This window comes from Pocillopora verrucosa, chromosome 14, assembly GCF_036669915.1.
Source record: "Pocillopora verrucosa isolate sample1 chromosome 14, ASM3666991v2, whole genome shotgun sequence".
NCBI classification, from domain to species: Eukaryota; Metazoa; Cnidaria; class Anthozoa; order Scleractinia; family Pocilloporidae; genus Pocillopora; species Pocillopora verrucosa.
In genome coordinates, this window is record NC_089325.1 from 11847203 (window position 1) to 11861169 (window position 13967).

The 13967-nt window shown below is 39.2% G+C and overlaps 1 protein-coding gene, 1 non-coding gene and 1 pseudogene across 2 annotated transcripts; 2 read left to right on the plus strand and 1 right to left on the minus strand.

Moving 5' to 3' along the window:
• Positions 1–1297: 1297 nt before the first annotated feature.
• On the minus strand, positions 1298–2135 carry LOC136278187 (uncharacterized; annotated as a pseudogene).
• A 645-nt stretch (positions 2136–2780) lies between these two features.
• Trnas-gcu (transfer RNA serine (anticodon GCU)) lies at positions 2781–2862 on the plus strand. The gene has a single exon. It is a non-coding gene; the product is annotated as a tRNA-Ser (tRNA).
• Positions 2863–9344: 6482 nt separating this feature from the next.
• Positions 9345–10829, plus strand: LOC136278238 (kinesin light chain 1-like). The gene is made up of 2 exons (XM_066161730.1): positions 9345–9374; positions 10506–10829. The coding sequence occupies exons 1-2, from the start codon at positions 9345–9347 to the stop codon at positions 10827–10829; spliced, it is 354 nt and encodes a 117-aa protein (XP_066017827.1).
• Positions 10830–13967: the final 3138 nt, after the last annotated feature.

The window sequence follows — 13967 nt, forward strand, 5'->3', positions numbered from 1 at the left end:
GCTGGGGGCTTTTACTGAAAATGGAAAAACGCTAATCTCGTCCGTATTCATAAAAGTGATTCTAAGTCTCTAGCGTCCAATTATCGGGGCATTTCTTTTCTCGATGTGCTTTCTAAATTACTGGAAAAGCAAGTTTATATTGAGATCTCTGGTAATATATCCACTTATATTACGCAATGGCAGTATGGCTTTTTGCCAGGCAGATCAACTATGTCTCAATTAAGCCAAGTAGTTCATCAATTTGCTAGGGCTCTTGAAATGAGACAACAGATACTTGTCATATATCTCGATTTTTCCAAGGCGTTCGATCGAGTACCCCACGAAAAACTATTGTTTAAGCTCGAGTGCCTTGGTATCAAGGGATCCTTGTTAGCTTGGTTTAGATCTTATTTATCTGGTAGAAGACACAGGGTTAGTGATCGATAATGAGGCATCTGATTTTCTTCCAGTTACATCTGGAGTCCCCCAGGGATCTATTATAGGACCCCTGCTCTTCTTGATCTATATAAATGACCGAGTGCCTGGTGTAATTTCAGAGAATACATCATTGCCACTCTTCGCCGCGGCGCCCTCGATAAAAACTGTGAAATTTTCATTTTCGATCGTTGTTTACACGGTGGGTCTAGCTACAAAATCAGTTTTGGCCCGTGGGGACACGAAAAAAGAGAATTAGCGAACGACCACACTATTTTTGAAACATGTATCCTAAACCCTTTTCATGGGCAAAAAAAAAAAGAAAAACCTTTCTTGGACGGGAAGTCGAGAGGACCGCTCTTAGCGAGAGCGGCACTTAAGCAAAACAGTGTGATATACCTCTAGTCTGCCCGTGTGGCAGACGTTAGTAATCTTGGCAATATCCTTCATCAATTTAGTGTTTAGGACCACTTCCTCTAAAGCTAAGAAAGCTTGACTGTTTGGCTTAAGCCAACAGACTTTCTTAGCTTCAGAGGAAGAAATTTTTCGGTGACAACATTGGTGGTATTTTCTGATCAGATGTGCTTATTAGTGATGTGATTCAAGACCGACTTCCATTTTTCTCGAAGATCAGAAACATAACCATTGCAGGTTACAGCAGACCACCATAGGTGGTTTGAGATTGATTGAATCTATGATGAGAGATCCTCACATCCCCTTTGATTTGCTTTGTGAGTCAGCTTCTTTACCACCCACTTTGAGGGATGCCTTACATCGTATTGGTGTTTGATGTTTGGGTGATCTTTGGCCATGGCACTGGTGATAGAAACATAGCGATCTGTTGTGATCCTACTGATGGTGATATCTTTTCCTCCAAACAGTTCTATGCACCTCTTAAATCCTTCTTTCTCCATGGCATTAGACGATGTGACCTCAGTGACCTGAACCACCTGAAATGCCACCACATTACCAATGTCCTCATCAATCAAAGTGTAAGTGCCATACTTTGCAGAATGGCCTGGACTGTCACAACGACTATCACCATCAAGATTCAACACCACTGGTAGTGAGAATCTCAATTTGCCTCCTACTTTCAGCTTCCCATGCCTCGTGAATAACAGGGAACAAGTACTTTTTCTGTGTGTCATAAAAGACACTTTCACTGAAAAATTGAAGGTTAAAGCATGATGCCAACTGGCTGATTGCAGTAAAGGTATTTCCTGTAAACACAAAAGCAGCAGACAATAGTAGATTTCCTAGGGGTTTCCGTTTCACTACTGGCTGTGAACCCCACTTTACTTTGTGGCCACTGTTACAAGTCAATTCAACTGATAGCATGCTACCAGTTGTTTTCCTTTCAGAATCAATTATTATATCTCCACAATTGGGGCACCTTTTCGGCAATTCATTTATAGATGACTCAAAAAAAAGTATTTCTTTTCAGAGTCAGGGGTGCTGCAGTCTTCCTTGGATTCTCCAAATAATGTGTCATCCTTGACATTCTCTCTGGTGAAATGATCTACATTTGGTGGCAGATGCCAATTTGGGTCCTCAAAGTCATCATCCTCATATTCATTGTCACCATCACTTTCATCACTCTCATTCTCTTCCTTAACAGTGACAGGTATGACAATTTCCACCTCATGCAAAGGAGGCGGTGAAGTAACATTGAAACGGTTATCTTCATATGTAGGAAAGACTACATATGAGGGAGCATGCATAGCATAATTACGATCATTGTTAACTTTCCATTCTTCAGCATTAATGACTGAAGTTTTTGAAAGAGGAAGAACGCCAGTTTGACTTTCATCTGTCGGTAGGGAAAGTCTTTTGGTTGTATTTGCCTGGGTCGGAGGGGGAACCTTAGTGTTAATTCTAGTAGACATGGCTGCATCTTACTAACCCTAATCTTTTCCTCAGTCAATTTCTGGCCAATATTTTGTATAGTTTTCAAGGTAGCGTAAGTTTTAAACCGAACAAAAATTATTGTAAAGAAGTATAAGTTGCTGTGGAAACCGAAACTCCGTTTTGGAAGAAGTGCCGTAGATTATGGACAACAGAAGGGTAATCGCTGTAAATTCTTATCATTATTTTTTTTCCTCTCCAAAGACTAGGCATGTAAGGAAAATAAAAACTTGCCTCAACTCATTCACTGTTTGCTCAAATTTCTGCGTTACTGCTCTAGATTCCTCTTTCCACCTGACAGACCAAAGAGATCGACTTTTATTATACATCTAACACCTTCACAACAACGTCAAGTTAATAGCCATGGCGATGTAAGGGACATTCCTGATTAAGAACGAAATTCTCCTGCCAAGAACAAAATGTGATTTGGACGCATCACGAGAGCTATATCTCAGTCATCAGACGAGGTGGCCGAGTGGTTAAGGCGTTGGACTGCTAATCCAATGTGCTCTGCACGCGTGGGTTCGAATCCCATCCTCGTCGTGAAGAATTTTATTTTAGAAGCACGCTAGTGCTTACTCTTAAAAGCTTCATTCTAATTAAGTTGACCTCGCCCTAAAAAGTAAGTCAGAGATTACTACTTCACTTTACTTTCCTGTCACTGACTATTTCCTTATGTCAAGTTGAATTCAAACATTTTTTGATGAAGTGAATAGGTGATATAAAAGGAAATAGGGAAAAATGAATTTCTGTCTAAAATAAGAATGCTACAATCCATGCAGGTCTGCCGAGTAAATTGGATTCTCCATTCTTATTTCTGTATTATAACGCTTTCTGTGTCACCAATGGAACTAGAGCCATTTCACTCTCACTGGAGCAAGCATTAATATGGGAAACGGGTACCAGTGACATCCTCCATAAACCTTATGTTTAAGGGTAGAGAGTGAAGAAAAATTGTGTACATTTGTGTAACGTACTGTGCTCCAAGTTTCTGTTGTCCATTCAACATTTCTCTGAGTTTATTCACCGACTGTCTGTTCATCTCCTCTACGTTCCGGAGTCGCGATTCAAACTCTCTTTCACGTTACTCGAGTCGTTGGTTGAGCGATGAAACTTGAAAAAAGATAAGAACTTCTGTTTTAAAAGATACAGCGCAGAGGAACTGATCCACAGCCAAAAGATTAAGAACAATAAAAGAAAACGGAAAACATTAACTGAATTAATTTTTACGAGAGAGAAAATTGAACGATCTTTTTTCGACTGAGAACCTCTGTGACACAGTTCCGCTTCCATTCAGAATCACCCATGGATTTTGATTGGTCGACTAGAGCAATGTGAAACATCACAGAAGTGGAAGTCCGTCCATTCTTTATTTATTTATCTATTATAATTTTTTTTAAAGTCAAGCCAAAAAGAGCGAAGTGAGGGAGAGACTGTGAAACAGGTGAAGAAAAAAAGGAAAAAAATTAATCAATCGTTCGTTCATATTCTCTTGCTCTTTCCCGCCACGTGGGGTTCGCGTTCTTTAAAACCCTAAGACTCCTATTTCGCTTGCGTTCTCGACGATGCCCGAAGAGAAAAGAATAGATCTGTGGACAAAATACAGGAATGGCAGAAACTATTCAAGAGATAATTGTTACTATAAAAGACATCTTTACATAGATATTGAAAATGCATAGAACCTGCATTAGGTTACGAGAAGGCAACAAACACTTTTTAGCAAAATACCTCCAAAGTGCACTGATGTTCGGCGGCCTCTTTGGCTTGTTTAGCGTGGAAAAGTTCCCGTTTCTGCTTGTCTATTTCATCTGAGAGAGTAAGGAAATGAATTTTATGGGGAATTGTTCTTCAATCGTGAAAACAAGACGTCGTAAAATTAATTTGTATCCTCTTCATAGTATTCTCGAAAATCAATTTATTTATAATCGCAATTTAGTTGGCCACATAATCCACTATGCTTGGGGAGGGGGAGTTCATTTGGAAGGGACAGGCGCAAAGATAATTGATTAAATATGGCCGCAACATCAGAAAAATAAAATTGAAGTCTGTTGTCAGAAATCTCTGGTCTTCCTGGGACTGATAGTTAAAGGGTGGATAAATGGATATCCAGCGGATGAGTGTTATCTAAACGTGCTGCGTTATCCAGTGGGTGAGTGTTATCTAAACGTGCCGCGTTATCCAACGGAGGAGTGCTATCTAAACTTGCTGCGTCATCCAGCGGATAGAGATTTATCCAGTGAATAGTGATGTCTACCTTTTGAACAACTAGAACCAGAGACTTGTCAAATCACCTGACAGCTATACATTAAAACTCTGTTTAGTATTAACTGAAATCGAATTCCCGTCTGCCTGATTTATCACAAGGAACAAATAAACAAACAAAGAAACAGTCAATCAAACGATGTCATGCATAATCTGCTTATTTACTTTGTTTCTATCTTTCTGAGCGTGGAATTGAGGCTATCTACTCTCCGTAAAGCCTCGTCCCGGGTTCTCTCGGCCAATCCAGTTCGTTTCTGCAGCTCTTCAAAAGTCATACCAGCCCATGCAATCTCAGACGGACCTTCTTGGTAGAACGGCGAAAAAAAAAAGGTCTTATAACATTTGCAATTTTGAAAGTTGAGCAAAGAGAACCTTAAGGCTTCGGTCAGCTGATGGGATCATAAAAATCCAATCTTAACTTTATCTGCTGCATATCCCCTACAGAAATTTACACTGGTTAGAAAATCATTTTAAACAAGAAAAGAAAATGAGAATTGTGCAAAAAATAACGATGGCAAAGTCGTTTCCAGCTTGGGTTTCCCTTCCTCCATCTCTTGGGGGGGAGGGGTGGGGAGGATAAGAGACTCCAGTAATGATGGAACGAGCAATAGGCCTCGCTTCCTTCTTTTCCCATCTTGAGCGTTCTCTACGTGCTTTTCGATTCTCTCTCGCCAACCCATGGATAGTTTTACCTCTTACAGTAAAAAAAAAAGGAGAAAACTCCGCGGAGTAAGGGCATCCTCCCCTGCCTTCAGACAGAGGTGAATAACGTCTTGGCTTGCGCTAGGCTTTGGCGCGGAAAACGGATTTTGAGTCGTTTGCTCAGCTCCTTCTTGGAGAAGCACAGATCATTACAATGTTATGTCCAATGCAGCGATATTGACGATCTAACTAGTCCATGGACCAGAGGAGGTTCTCGGTACCACTCAAGGGGAGAAAATGTGAGTGTTATCTGATGAGAGGTTATGAGAAAGACTTTTCAATTTTACTTGATAGCAATCGTGAAAGAGAAGCTTTCATCATTTTTTTAGCATTCCTTCACGAAAACTTAAAAAAGCTGTACCACGCTTCCTTATTAAGTCACGGTTTATTTACTTTATTTAACGATTCCATTACAACGCTTCGGTTAACTCCCACACACAGCTCCCAGCTTACTACAAAAGAACCCGTCGTAAGCACGTGGAACAATACCATATATGGGGCGATGAAACACGTGCCGCATGCATGTTTGTTTGGTTATGTATAGGTAAACGAAATCACTTATAAATGTCGATCAATTTAGGAATAATTAGCATATCGTACAGTTTCCAACACTCTCCCCCATATGACTTGGAAACAAGGCATATGCACGTGGAACAGACTCTATAACAAAACAAGAAATAAGTATGGATATAATGTTCCTTCGGTAACAACATTCAGGTATCTTGCTCTACTGTGTCCTGTATTCGCTGACGTGCTTCCACAACAGCATCTCGTCGCGGTCGGAACTCCACTACAGTTGGGTTCAAAGGTGTGTCATTGTAAGGTGTAGGGTTTCGGTCGCACGACAACTCCAGTGGGTAAAGATGTTGGATTGGGCGTTCCATGAATCCAACAATTATTAACCACGAACACATGGTTCACATGTGGTCTGGCTGAGAAGCTAGTCACCACGGCTACAACTCGTTCAGAAGGTAAGTAACGCACCAGCTCTGGAGAGGATTGAAACTCTGTAATTTCAGAGGTAACCAATCAGATGGATGGGCAAGCCAGACATAGTGGTGGCCAACAAAGCAAGAAGGCCTCTCTATACTGGAAACGAATTCGGTGTTTAAATATCGGCTAGCTGTACCTTTTTGATGATGGAGATAAAATTTTGAAATAATTTGAAAGACAGTCTATTAACTGAGGGAAAAAAACGGTTATTGGTTTCAACTTAAGCAGTCACTTTTGTTTCCGCGGCGGAAACAAAAGGATTATCGTTATGGCAACAGCTATGTGATTCGTGACCCTTTTAGTTTTTTTTTGACAATCAACACGTTACCAGAGTTAGCAAGGGTACAAAGGAACAAGAATACAGATCGTAAGTACCATTCAGCTCGGATTAAGTTCTAAATTGTGCCATCTAATCGATGGTATACAAGACCCCTCGTTTTCCAAAAGAATTCAAAGTAACTACAATACGAAAGGTATGTTAAAATATCTGATCAAGCTGTATTACTTTAAATGCTACACAAACTCGCCGCGTGGTTGAGCGGAATCACAATATTACTGGAATGATTTGAGAAATTGTTTTTATGTTCTTGGGATTTGGCAAAAAGGCAATATAAATTTTCTTCTGTGCGCGTCTATTGTTTAGTAGTATACTTTGTTTCCCACAGAAAATGACTCCAGATATCCACTATTCTTTAAGCGTATTATGGAACTCTGTACGTTTTCTGTTTGACGTGGAGCGTGACGAATTCGTTCTTAGCAGGCGAAGGTCTTCTTTATTTTTACGAATCCCGTATTACGCCAGCTGGATGATATGAAAAAATGTTCGTGTATAAGAAGGTCTGTCTCTTCGTAATGCGTTTAATATATAACTAGAGTCTAGAAATGTATTTTCTTAATCTGTTGTTATTCACACAGCCATCGGCTGTGAGTGTAACTGCTGCCATTTGTGTAGATTCTTAGGGAAGACTGTAGCTTAGATTCTTTCTGAATCCCGTCAGTTGCCTCCGTAAGAGCGAATTCGTCATGTAGGAATAACAGGAGTCGCGCAGGCTCGTAAACACTTTTTAACTTTCGTAGGAACGGCAACAGACAGTGAATCCTCATTACATTCCACCTATATTCACGCTACCTCGCTGCCACCAAAGACGTTCACTCGACCACGACAGGATGCAAATGACTCACTTTTTGTGTTACGACAATGATGTAACACAATTAGAGTGCGCAGACCGCTTGCGTCATGGCGAAAATATAAGAGTTTGACTTGGAATATTTGCGACCGCTGTTAGGAGGTAAACTGTGAAAGTTTGAAAGAAATCAGTGAGATATCATGTGCCATGCCCGGTCCTCTCGTGGACTGACTCTTAACGTTTTTTTGGCAATCATCATGCCACTAGAGTTAATGAACGTTTGCCATTTGTACATTGTATTTTATGGGAAGCTATGCAATAGAGCCTGTAGAACCACTTGATTATAACCCTCCTTTCTATCAACTCATGAGGGAAACTGGTAACTAACAGATGTCATAATATTTTCATGCCCATCTGGCCCAAGACAAATTATGCTTGTTATACCTTGGACACCATTTCAGTTCGCGACTGTAATTAAGTAATTTATTAGGTGGCAAGACGGTAATGAAAGAATTAGACCAAAATATCAGACAATTTAAAAACTGCCATAAGTGATTGAGTCGTGTAACTTCTCCCTATAATATCCAAACACTATTCAGCAAACAGATAATGAGGATACTGAAACTTACCAGGTAGAAGTTATCTTGATCTTACATCAAGTTCTAATGACTTATTTACCAGTAAATGTGTAGCAGCTAGAGGGGAGAATTTACAATCAGACCTTGGATATTTAAGGGCTAAAGGAAGGGGACTGAAATGCTTCCTCTCCGCTACTGATGTCAACAATGCTAGTCCTTTTAACACATTTAAGTTTCTGTCAGAGATTAACATTCAATGAATTGATATTCCCATTCTTAGTATCTTAGTATTCAGAGACCCTCTGACACAAAGATTTGCAATAGTAGTTCTTGTTACATTGTGTTAACCAATGTTAGAATATAATTTTGAGATGTAAAGAAGATACTTAAAAGAATTTTGAGAAATGTATCCCGATCAAGACATTCATTTTATACTGTTACAGTTACTTTAAGATTTGTTTGAAAGAGAATCTTTTGGATCACCACATTGTAAAAGAAATTATTTTTTGAGAGACCTCTATCAAATTATTTATTATGAGGAAAATTTTGTGAATAATAAAGTTTAGTGTTGTAGTTCATCTTCGTGTTGAGATCTCTTTTTCTTGGTGAAACAGTCTCACTTCATCTTTTTTTCAATTTGAAGCATCAAATTGATTGATACATGAAGCACACAAAATATTTTTAAGAGTTCCACCTAGCATCCTTAATGGATTATTATGCTATCATAAAAAAAAACCAACAACAACAACCTGAAACTTCTTTTGTCATAATTGCTACCAAATTTGTGTCAGTTTTCTGGGCATGCCATAATAAGTGAAAACTCTGAAGATACAGTGTCTTGATTATTTTATTAAAAGCAATTACTTTCCAAGAGTTTCTCTGCTAGGAGTGTTTTAGGCAAGCCATGTAGTAAACAGGTGAGCAGCACTGAACTTATTGACTTGCTGCCGGAATAAAAAACCTCTATTGAACTTAAAACAATTCAGGTACCTAATAGAAAATTTGTACTAATTTTGCAACAATAGTTACCCTCATCCATAATTCACAGAGAATAAGATAAGTCTAGAACGATAAATACTTAGCAAAAATACATGCCTCCGTGCATAAACTTGAAGAAGCGAAAGCTCGTAGGCAAACCACTGGGGCCATAAAATGTATTTGAACAACCAAAAACGGCACACTGCTTTCCTTTCTTTTTGGGAGAAAAATTAGCTTTATCGAGATTTCGGCTAGGACCATCCATTTTCCTTAAAAATCGAACAATTTTACTGCCCACGTAGGAATTTCACCAAGAGCGCTCAAAGAGATTTAGCATGAGTCAACCCCAGCCTCGTTCTCACGTGTGCGCGGTCACATGTCCAATATGGCGCTGGGAACTGTAAAAACAGCAAAGGTACAAAGGAAGGACAGATCGAAAGTACCATTCAGCTTGAATTAAGTCCTAAATTGTGCCATCTAATCGATGGTATACAAGACTCCTCGTTTTTCAAAAGAATTGAAAGTAACTACAATACGAGAGGTATGTTAAAATATCTGATCAAGCTGTATTACTTTGAATGCTATACAATCCCGCCGCGTGGCTGAGCGGAATCACAATATTACCGGAATGATTTGAGAAATTGTTTTTCGTTGGCCTAAAATAACTCAATATGAAGGCCTTTTGTGGACAAAGTGTCGAAAGTACGTATTTCGATGTTATGATTCATACACGTATGCAAAAGCAAAGCAAAATCAGAGATGTTGTGTATAATTTAATTATGTCTGATAAAACCAAAGCTATAATCATAAAAATAAAAGATGGTCGGTGAAGCTGAAACGATAGGACCTTCCGCTTTTCCCAACACACGTTAGATACATACACCTTATTCGATGGTTTAACATAAAATACAAGCGGATTTTTTTTTCACTGCCCGTAATTTTCCTCGCCCCATCCGATCGAGGCTCGGAAAAATAATTCACAACTCGCAAAATATCCGCGCGTATTATTATCGAATATAGTGTATGTATCGATGATGCACAGGGCGCATGCATATTCAGAATATAAAAGATGAAGAAGTGGAAGATGTTTAACTTATATGCAAAGTCCTGGCTTTTTTATTTATTTCAAGTAGCATTCATGTACAAAACATAACATCGAAATACGTGCATTCGATAGATTGTTCACAAAGGACGGTTCTAATAAGACAACGGAGGAACATGTATTAATCAAAATGATCTATAAACTTGCCGCCTGACTAAGCGGCTAAGCGGAATCACAATATTACTGAAATGATTCGAGGAATTGTTTTTCGTGGGCTTAAAACAGCTCGATATGGTAAGGGCTAGGGTGCAATAGTCAATCACATATTTGTTTCAAACGGGCCATCAAGGCGAAAAAATACCACAAATGCGTCAAATAACATTTTATTTAGCTTTATAAAGATATTCAGACCGAGTTAAAATTAACACAAGGCGTTGCGTGAAGATAATGAGAACACTGCTGACAGGTACTTTTACCTGGGGGTGTCTCAATGTATCTTTAAAGATTGCACCTCAGCCTCTAAACATCCGACAAAAGGTACTGGGTGAAGATCATGAGAACGCCGCTGAGAGCTACTTTAACCTTGGGGTTACCCAATATATGCTTAGAGATTACACCTCATTCACTGAGTTACACAAGCGAGCACTTAACATTAGACAAAAAGTATTGGGTGAAGATCACGAGAAGACTGCTGACAACCTGGGGATTACCCAAATTAAACTTGCACATCGCACATCAGGCAGTGATTCTCACAAGCGAGTAGAAGAGATCAGACAAAAGGCATCGGGTGATGATCGTGAAACATATCTCACAGCTATCATAACTTAAGGGGACACCCAATATATGCTTAGAGATTATACATCAGCCACTGAGTTACACAACAAGCACTAAACATCAGACAAAGGGTATTGGGTGAAGATCATGAGAACACCGCTCACAGGTATCATTAGGTAGGGATTACCCAATATATGCTTACAAATTACACATTAGCCACCAAGTAATAAGCACAAGCGACCACGAAAGATCAGACAAAAGGTTTGGGTGAAGATTATGAAAAGACCGCTGACAGCCACCATAATTTGGGGGTTACCCAATATATGCTTAGAGATTACACCTCAGCCACCGAGTAACACATGTGAGCACTAAACATCAGAAAAAAGTTATTGGATGAAGGTTTTAACAAGACTGCTGAAAGCTACCATGAGCTTGGGATTACCCAAATGAATTTGGGGATCACACATCAGCCACTGAATCATTTAAACGAGCATTTAACAACAAACAAAAAGCATTGGGTGAATAACATAATAGGACCCTTAACTGAGGATATTGAATGAGACGCACTTTAGTACTGATTAATGCAAGTGTGGACTTGAATTCTGTTTAAAATTGCGGTCAGAGGAGAACGAGAACCAGTGAATCAATTGTTAAAGAAATTACGGACATCATTGAGGTTTAAAAAGTAGTAGAGGTTATATGAAATAGGTATCATATTTTTTAGCCTACACAAGCGAGAAGAATACTCCTCAGTTATCACGTTTTTAAACAACCTCTCGACTTAACATCAGTCTTTTTGAAAAGAAAAAAAAAAGACATGCCTGAACCGGAAGATTCAAGATCATTCAAGACATTAGAAATATATAACATTGTCTTATAAAGGAAAATGTTGATTTTCGTTTATTTCCGACAGAAATATTGCATTATACAGTTCACATCACTTGAGTGATGTAAATGCAAATTATAGTAATCAATACACCCAATTAGAACAAAGAAAATACCCCCAAGAGACAACTAGAACTGAAGCGTGGGAAAACACGAGTTCCGAGTAGCAATTGGTTTCAGTTTTGCATCTGATCGGTTGAAAAAGTGGCGCGAGTTTCGGGACAAATCACACGACGAAGTAAAGCAAAACCAATGCAATCCCAATTTATCTCTGGCGTTAAACAAAAAATCTGTCATTGCTCGGTCGAAATGTTATCAGTTCGCAAACTTATCCACATGAGCCATGGACGTGTTGCACATCAAGTCTTTCCTTCCCGGAGACCAAATACCTTGGAAGGAGCTTAAATTCACTAAAACTGATTAGTATAGATTCGTAATGTACAAACTAAAAAGAAACTTGTTTTCTTGCTTCATCAAAGTGTAACTCTGTCTCTTGAAATTCCGTTGTAACTTGTTCTGGATCCAGTACCGTGAGGTTCTCCCAAATACCCATCATCCCTTGGAGACATCAGGTCCAAACGAACTGCAGGCTCATGAGCAGAAGCTATAATGTTTGCGGTACTTAGCAGGTTCGAAAGTCTTTGAGGAGGTTCCCAGATTAGTTGTATCCAGGCCGACTGACGTTTCGAGCGTTAGCCCTTCGTCAGAGCTCTGACACAGGGCTAACGCTCGAAACGTCAGCTTTTTTACTCTTTACGATGGCCAATTTACGTTCTAAACTCAGTTGTTAACACTAAATTACCTGCTATACTCTCCCACCGACGCAGCACCACAGTTTCTTTAGAAACTTACCCCTTTATTCATTCGACTCTTTTCTAATTTGATTCCCTTGAATTCGCGGTTGAGGAGTTTTCTTTCCTGTAAAAGTTGTCTCTCACGATTTAGAAGTGTAGTTACCTAAGGAAAACAATAATAATGATTGGTGCCGGATACCTAAAGTCTAAAATCAACTGAGGCCAAAGCCACTTTTTTAAAAAAATAAACAAAACTGAGATAAAATTTAAGAGAGCTAGAAAACAAGCAATTCTTTCTTCTTAGCGCACATTCAGTTGTAAAACAAAAACCACAGTAACGAAAGATCGATGCAATCCCGGATTACCTGAACCCTTTAAACTCTAAGAGTGACAAGCATCTAATTTCTCCTTACAATATCACCCCCAGTTAACACATTAAGGTCACGAGAAGAAAGAAAATGATCACCAACTAATGAAGCTCTTGATTGGTAAACAAATTCTCCTTGTATTCTCCTTAGGAAATGTATTGAGAACAGTGTGGATTGAGAATATGTATACTGATCTTAGGGTGTAAAGGGTTAAAGACCCAACTGAAAGTCTCTTTAGAAATTTTTGAAATAACTATTTGAAAGACTTGAGGGACATGAAGTAAGTAAGTTGATTGTTTGGCTCTTTAATGGGAAAATAGTAACGAGGAAATAACTAAATCAACAACAACAAAAAAATCAAAGTTTGGCATGATAGGACAGGATAGCGCACTGCGTGTATACATTTCGTTCTTATATCTGAGAGTTTGCTGCATCTGCTCTTGTTTTTGGATCGACGACCATACTTTGAAGCTTCTCGTGAAGGAGCTTTGGACTCCAACTGCAAAGGGAATAAGAGAAAAATAGAAAGTTAGCTGCCTGGGCAAAAACTCTCTGAACATCAAGAGCGAACCTCTCCCTTGTGAAACCTCTATGTGAGGAAGAAATTTTTCGTTCCATTTGAAAAAGGATGCTCGAGTAAGCGTCGTATCTGTTACGATTAATGAAGCGAATCTCCTATTCAAGGGACACTTTTCCCTCTCTCGATAGTGTCCTATCACTGGAGTTTCCACCGTCAGTGAGAAACCATAAACACCAGCACTACCTTGACAGAAAGGCGAATGCAACAGATTTTGGCACGCACTCACTTTAGACAGAAACAACAACAATAACATGTTTTTCCAACTCTAAGAACGACAATCACTTCGTGGCTATTGTCGAGTAGTACCTCTTCTATCGCCTGCCTCTCCTCGTTCAACTGGCCATTCAGTTCACCATTCCTCCGTTTCTGCTCGTTAATCTCTTGTCTAGTAGAGAGAAGGTAAAACAATAAAGTGAACATATGTGGCTAAGAGACGATTCAGTGTGTTTTCTCCTTTTTTTTAATACCACTTCAATGAAAGTTGTTCTACTGGAGACTGTTCTTTGAGAGGCGTTGGTGCTATGTCAGCCCGAATTCTTAGGTGTAGAAGTGTACATTAGGGCAA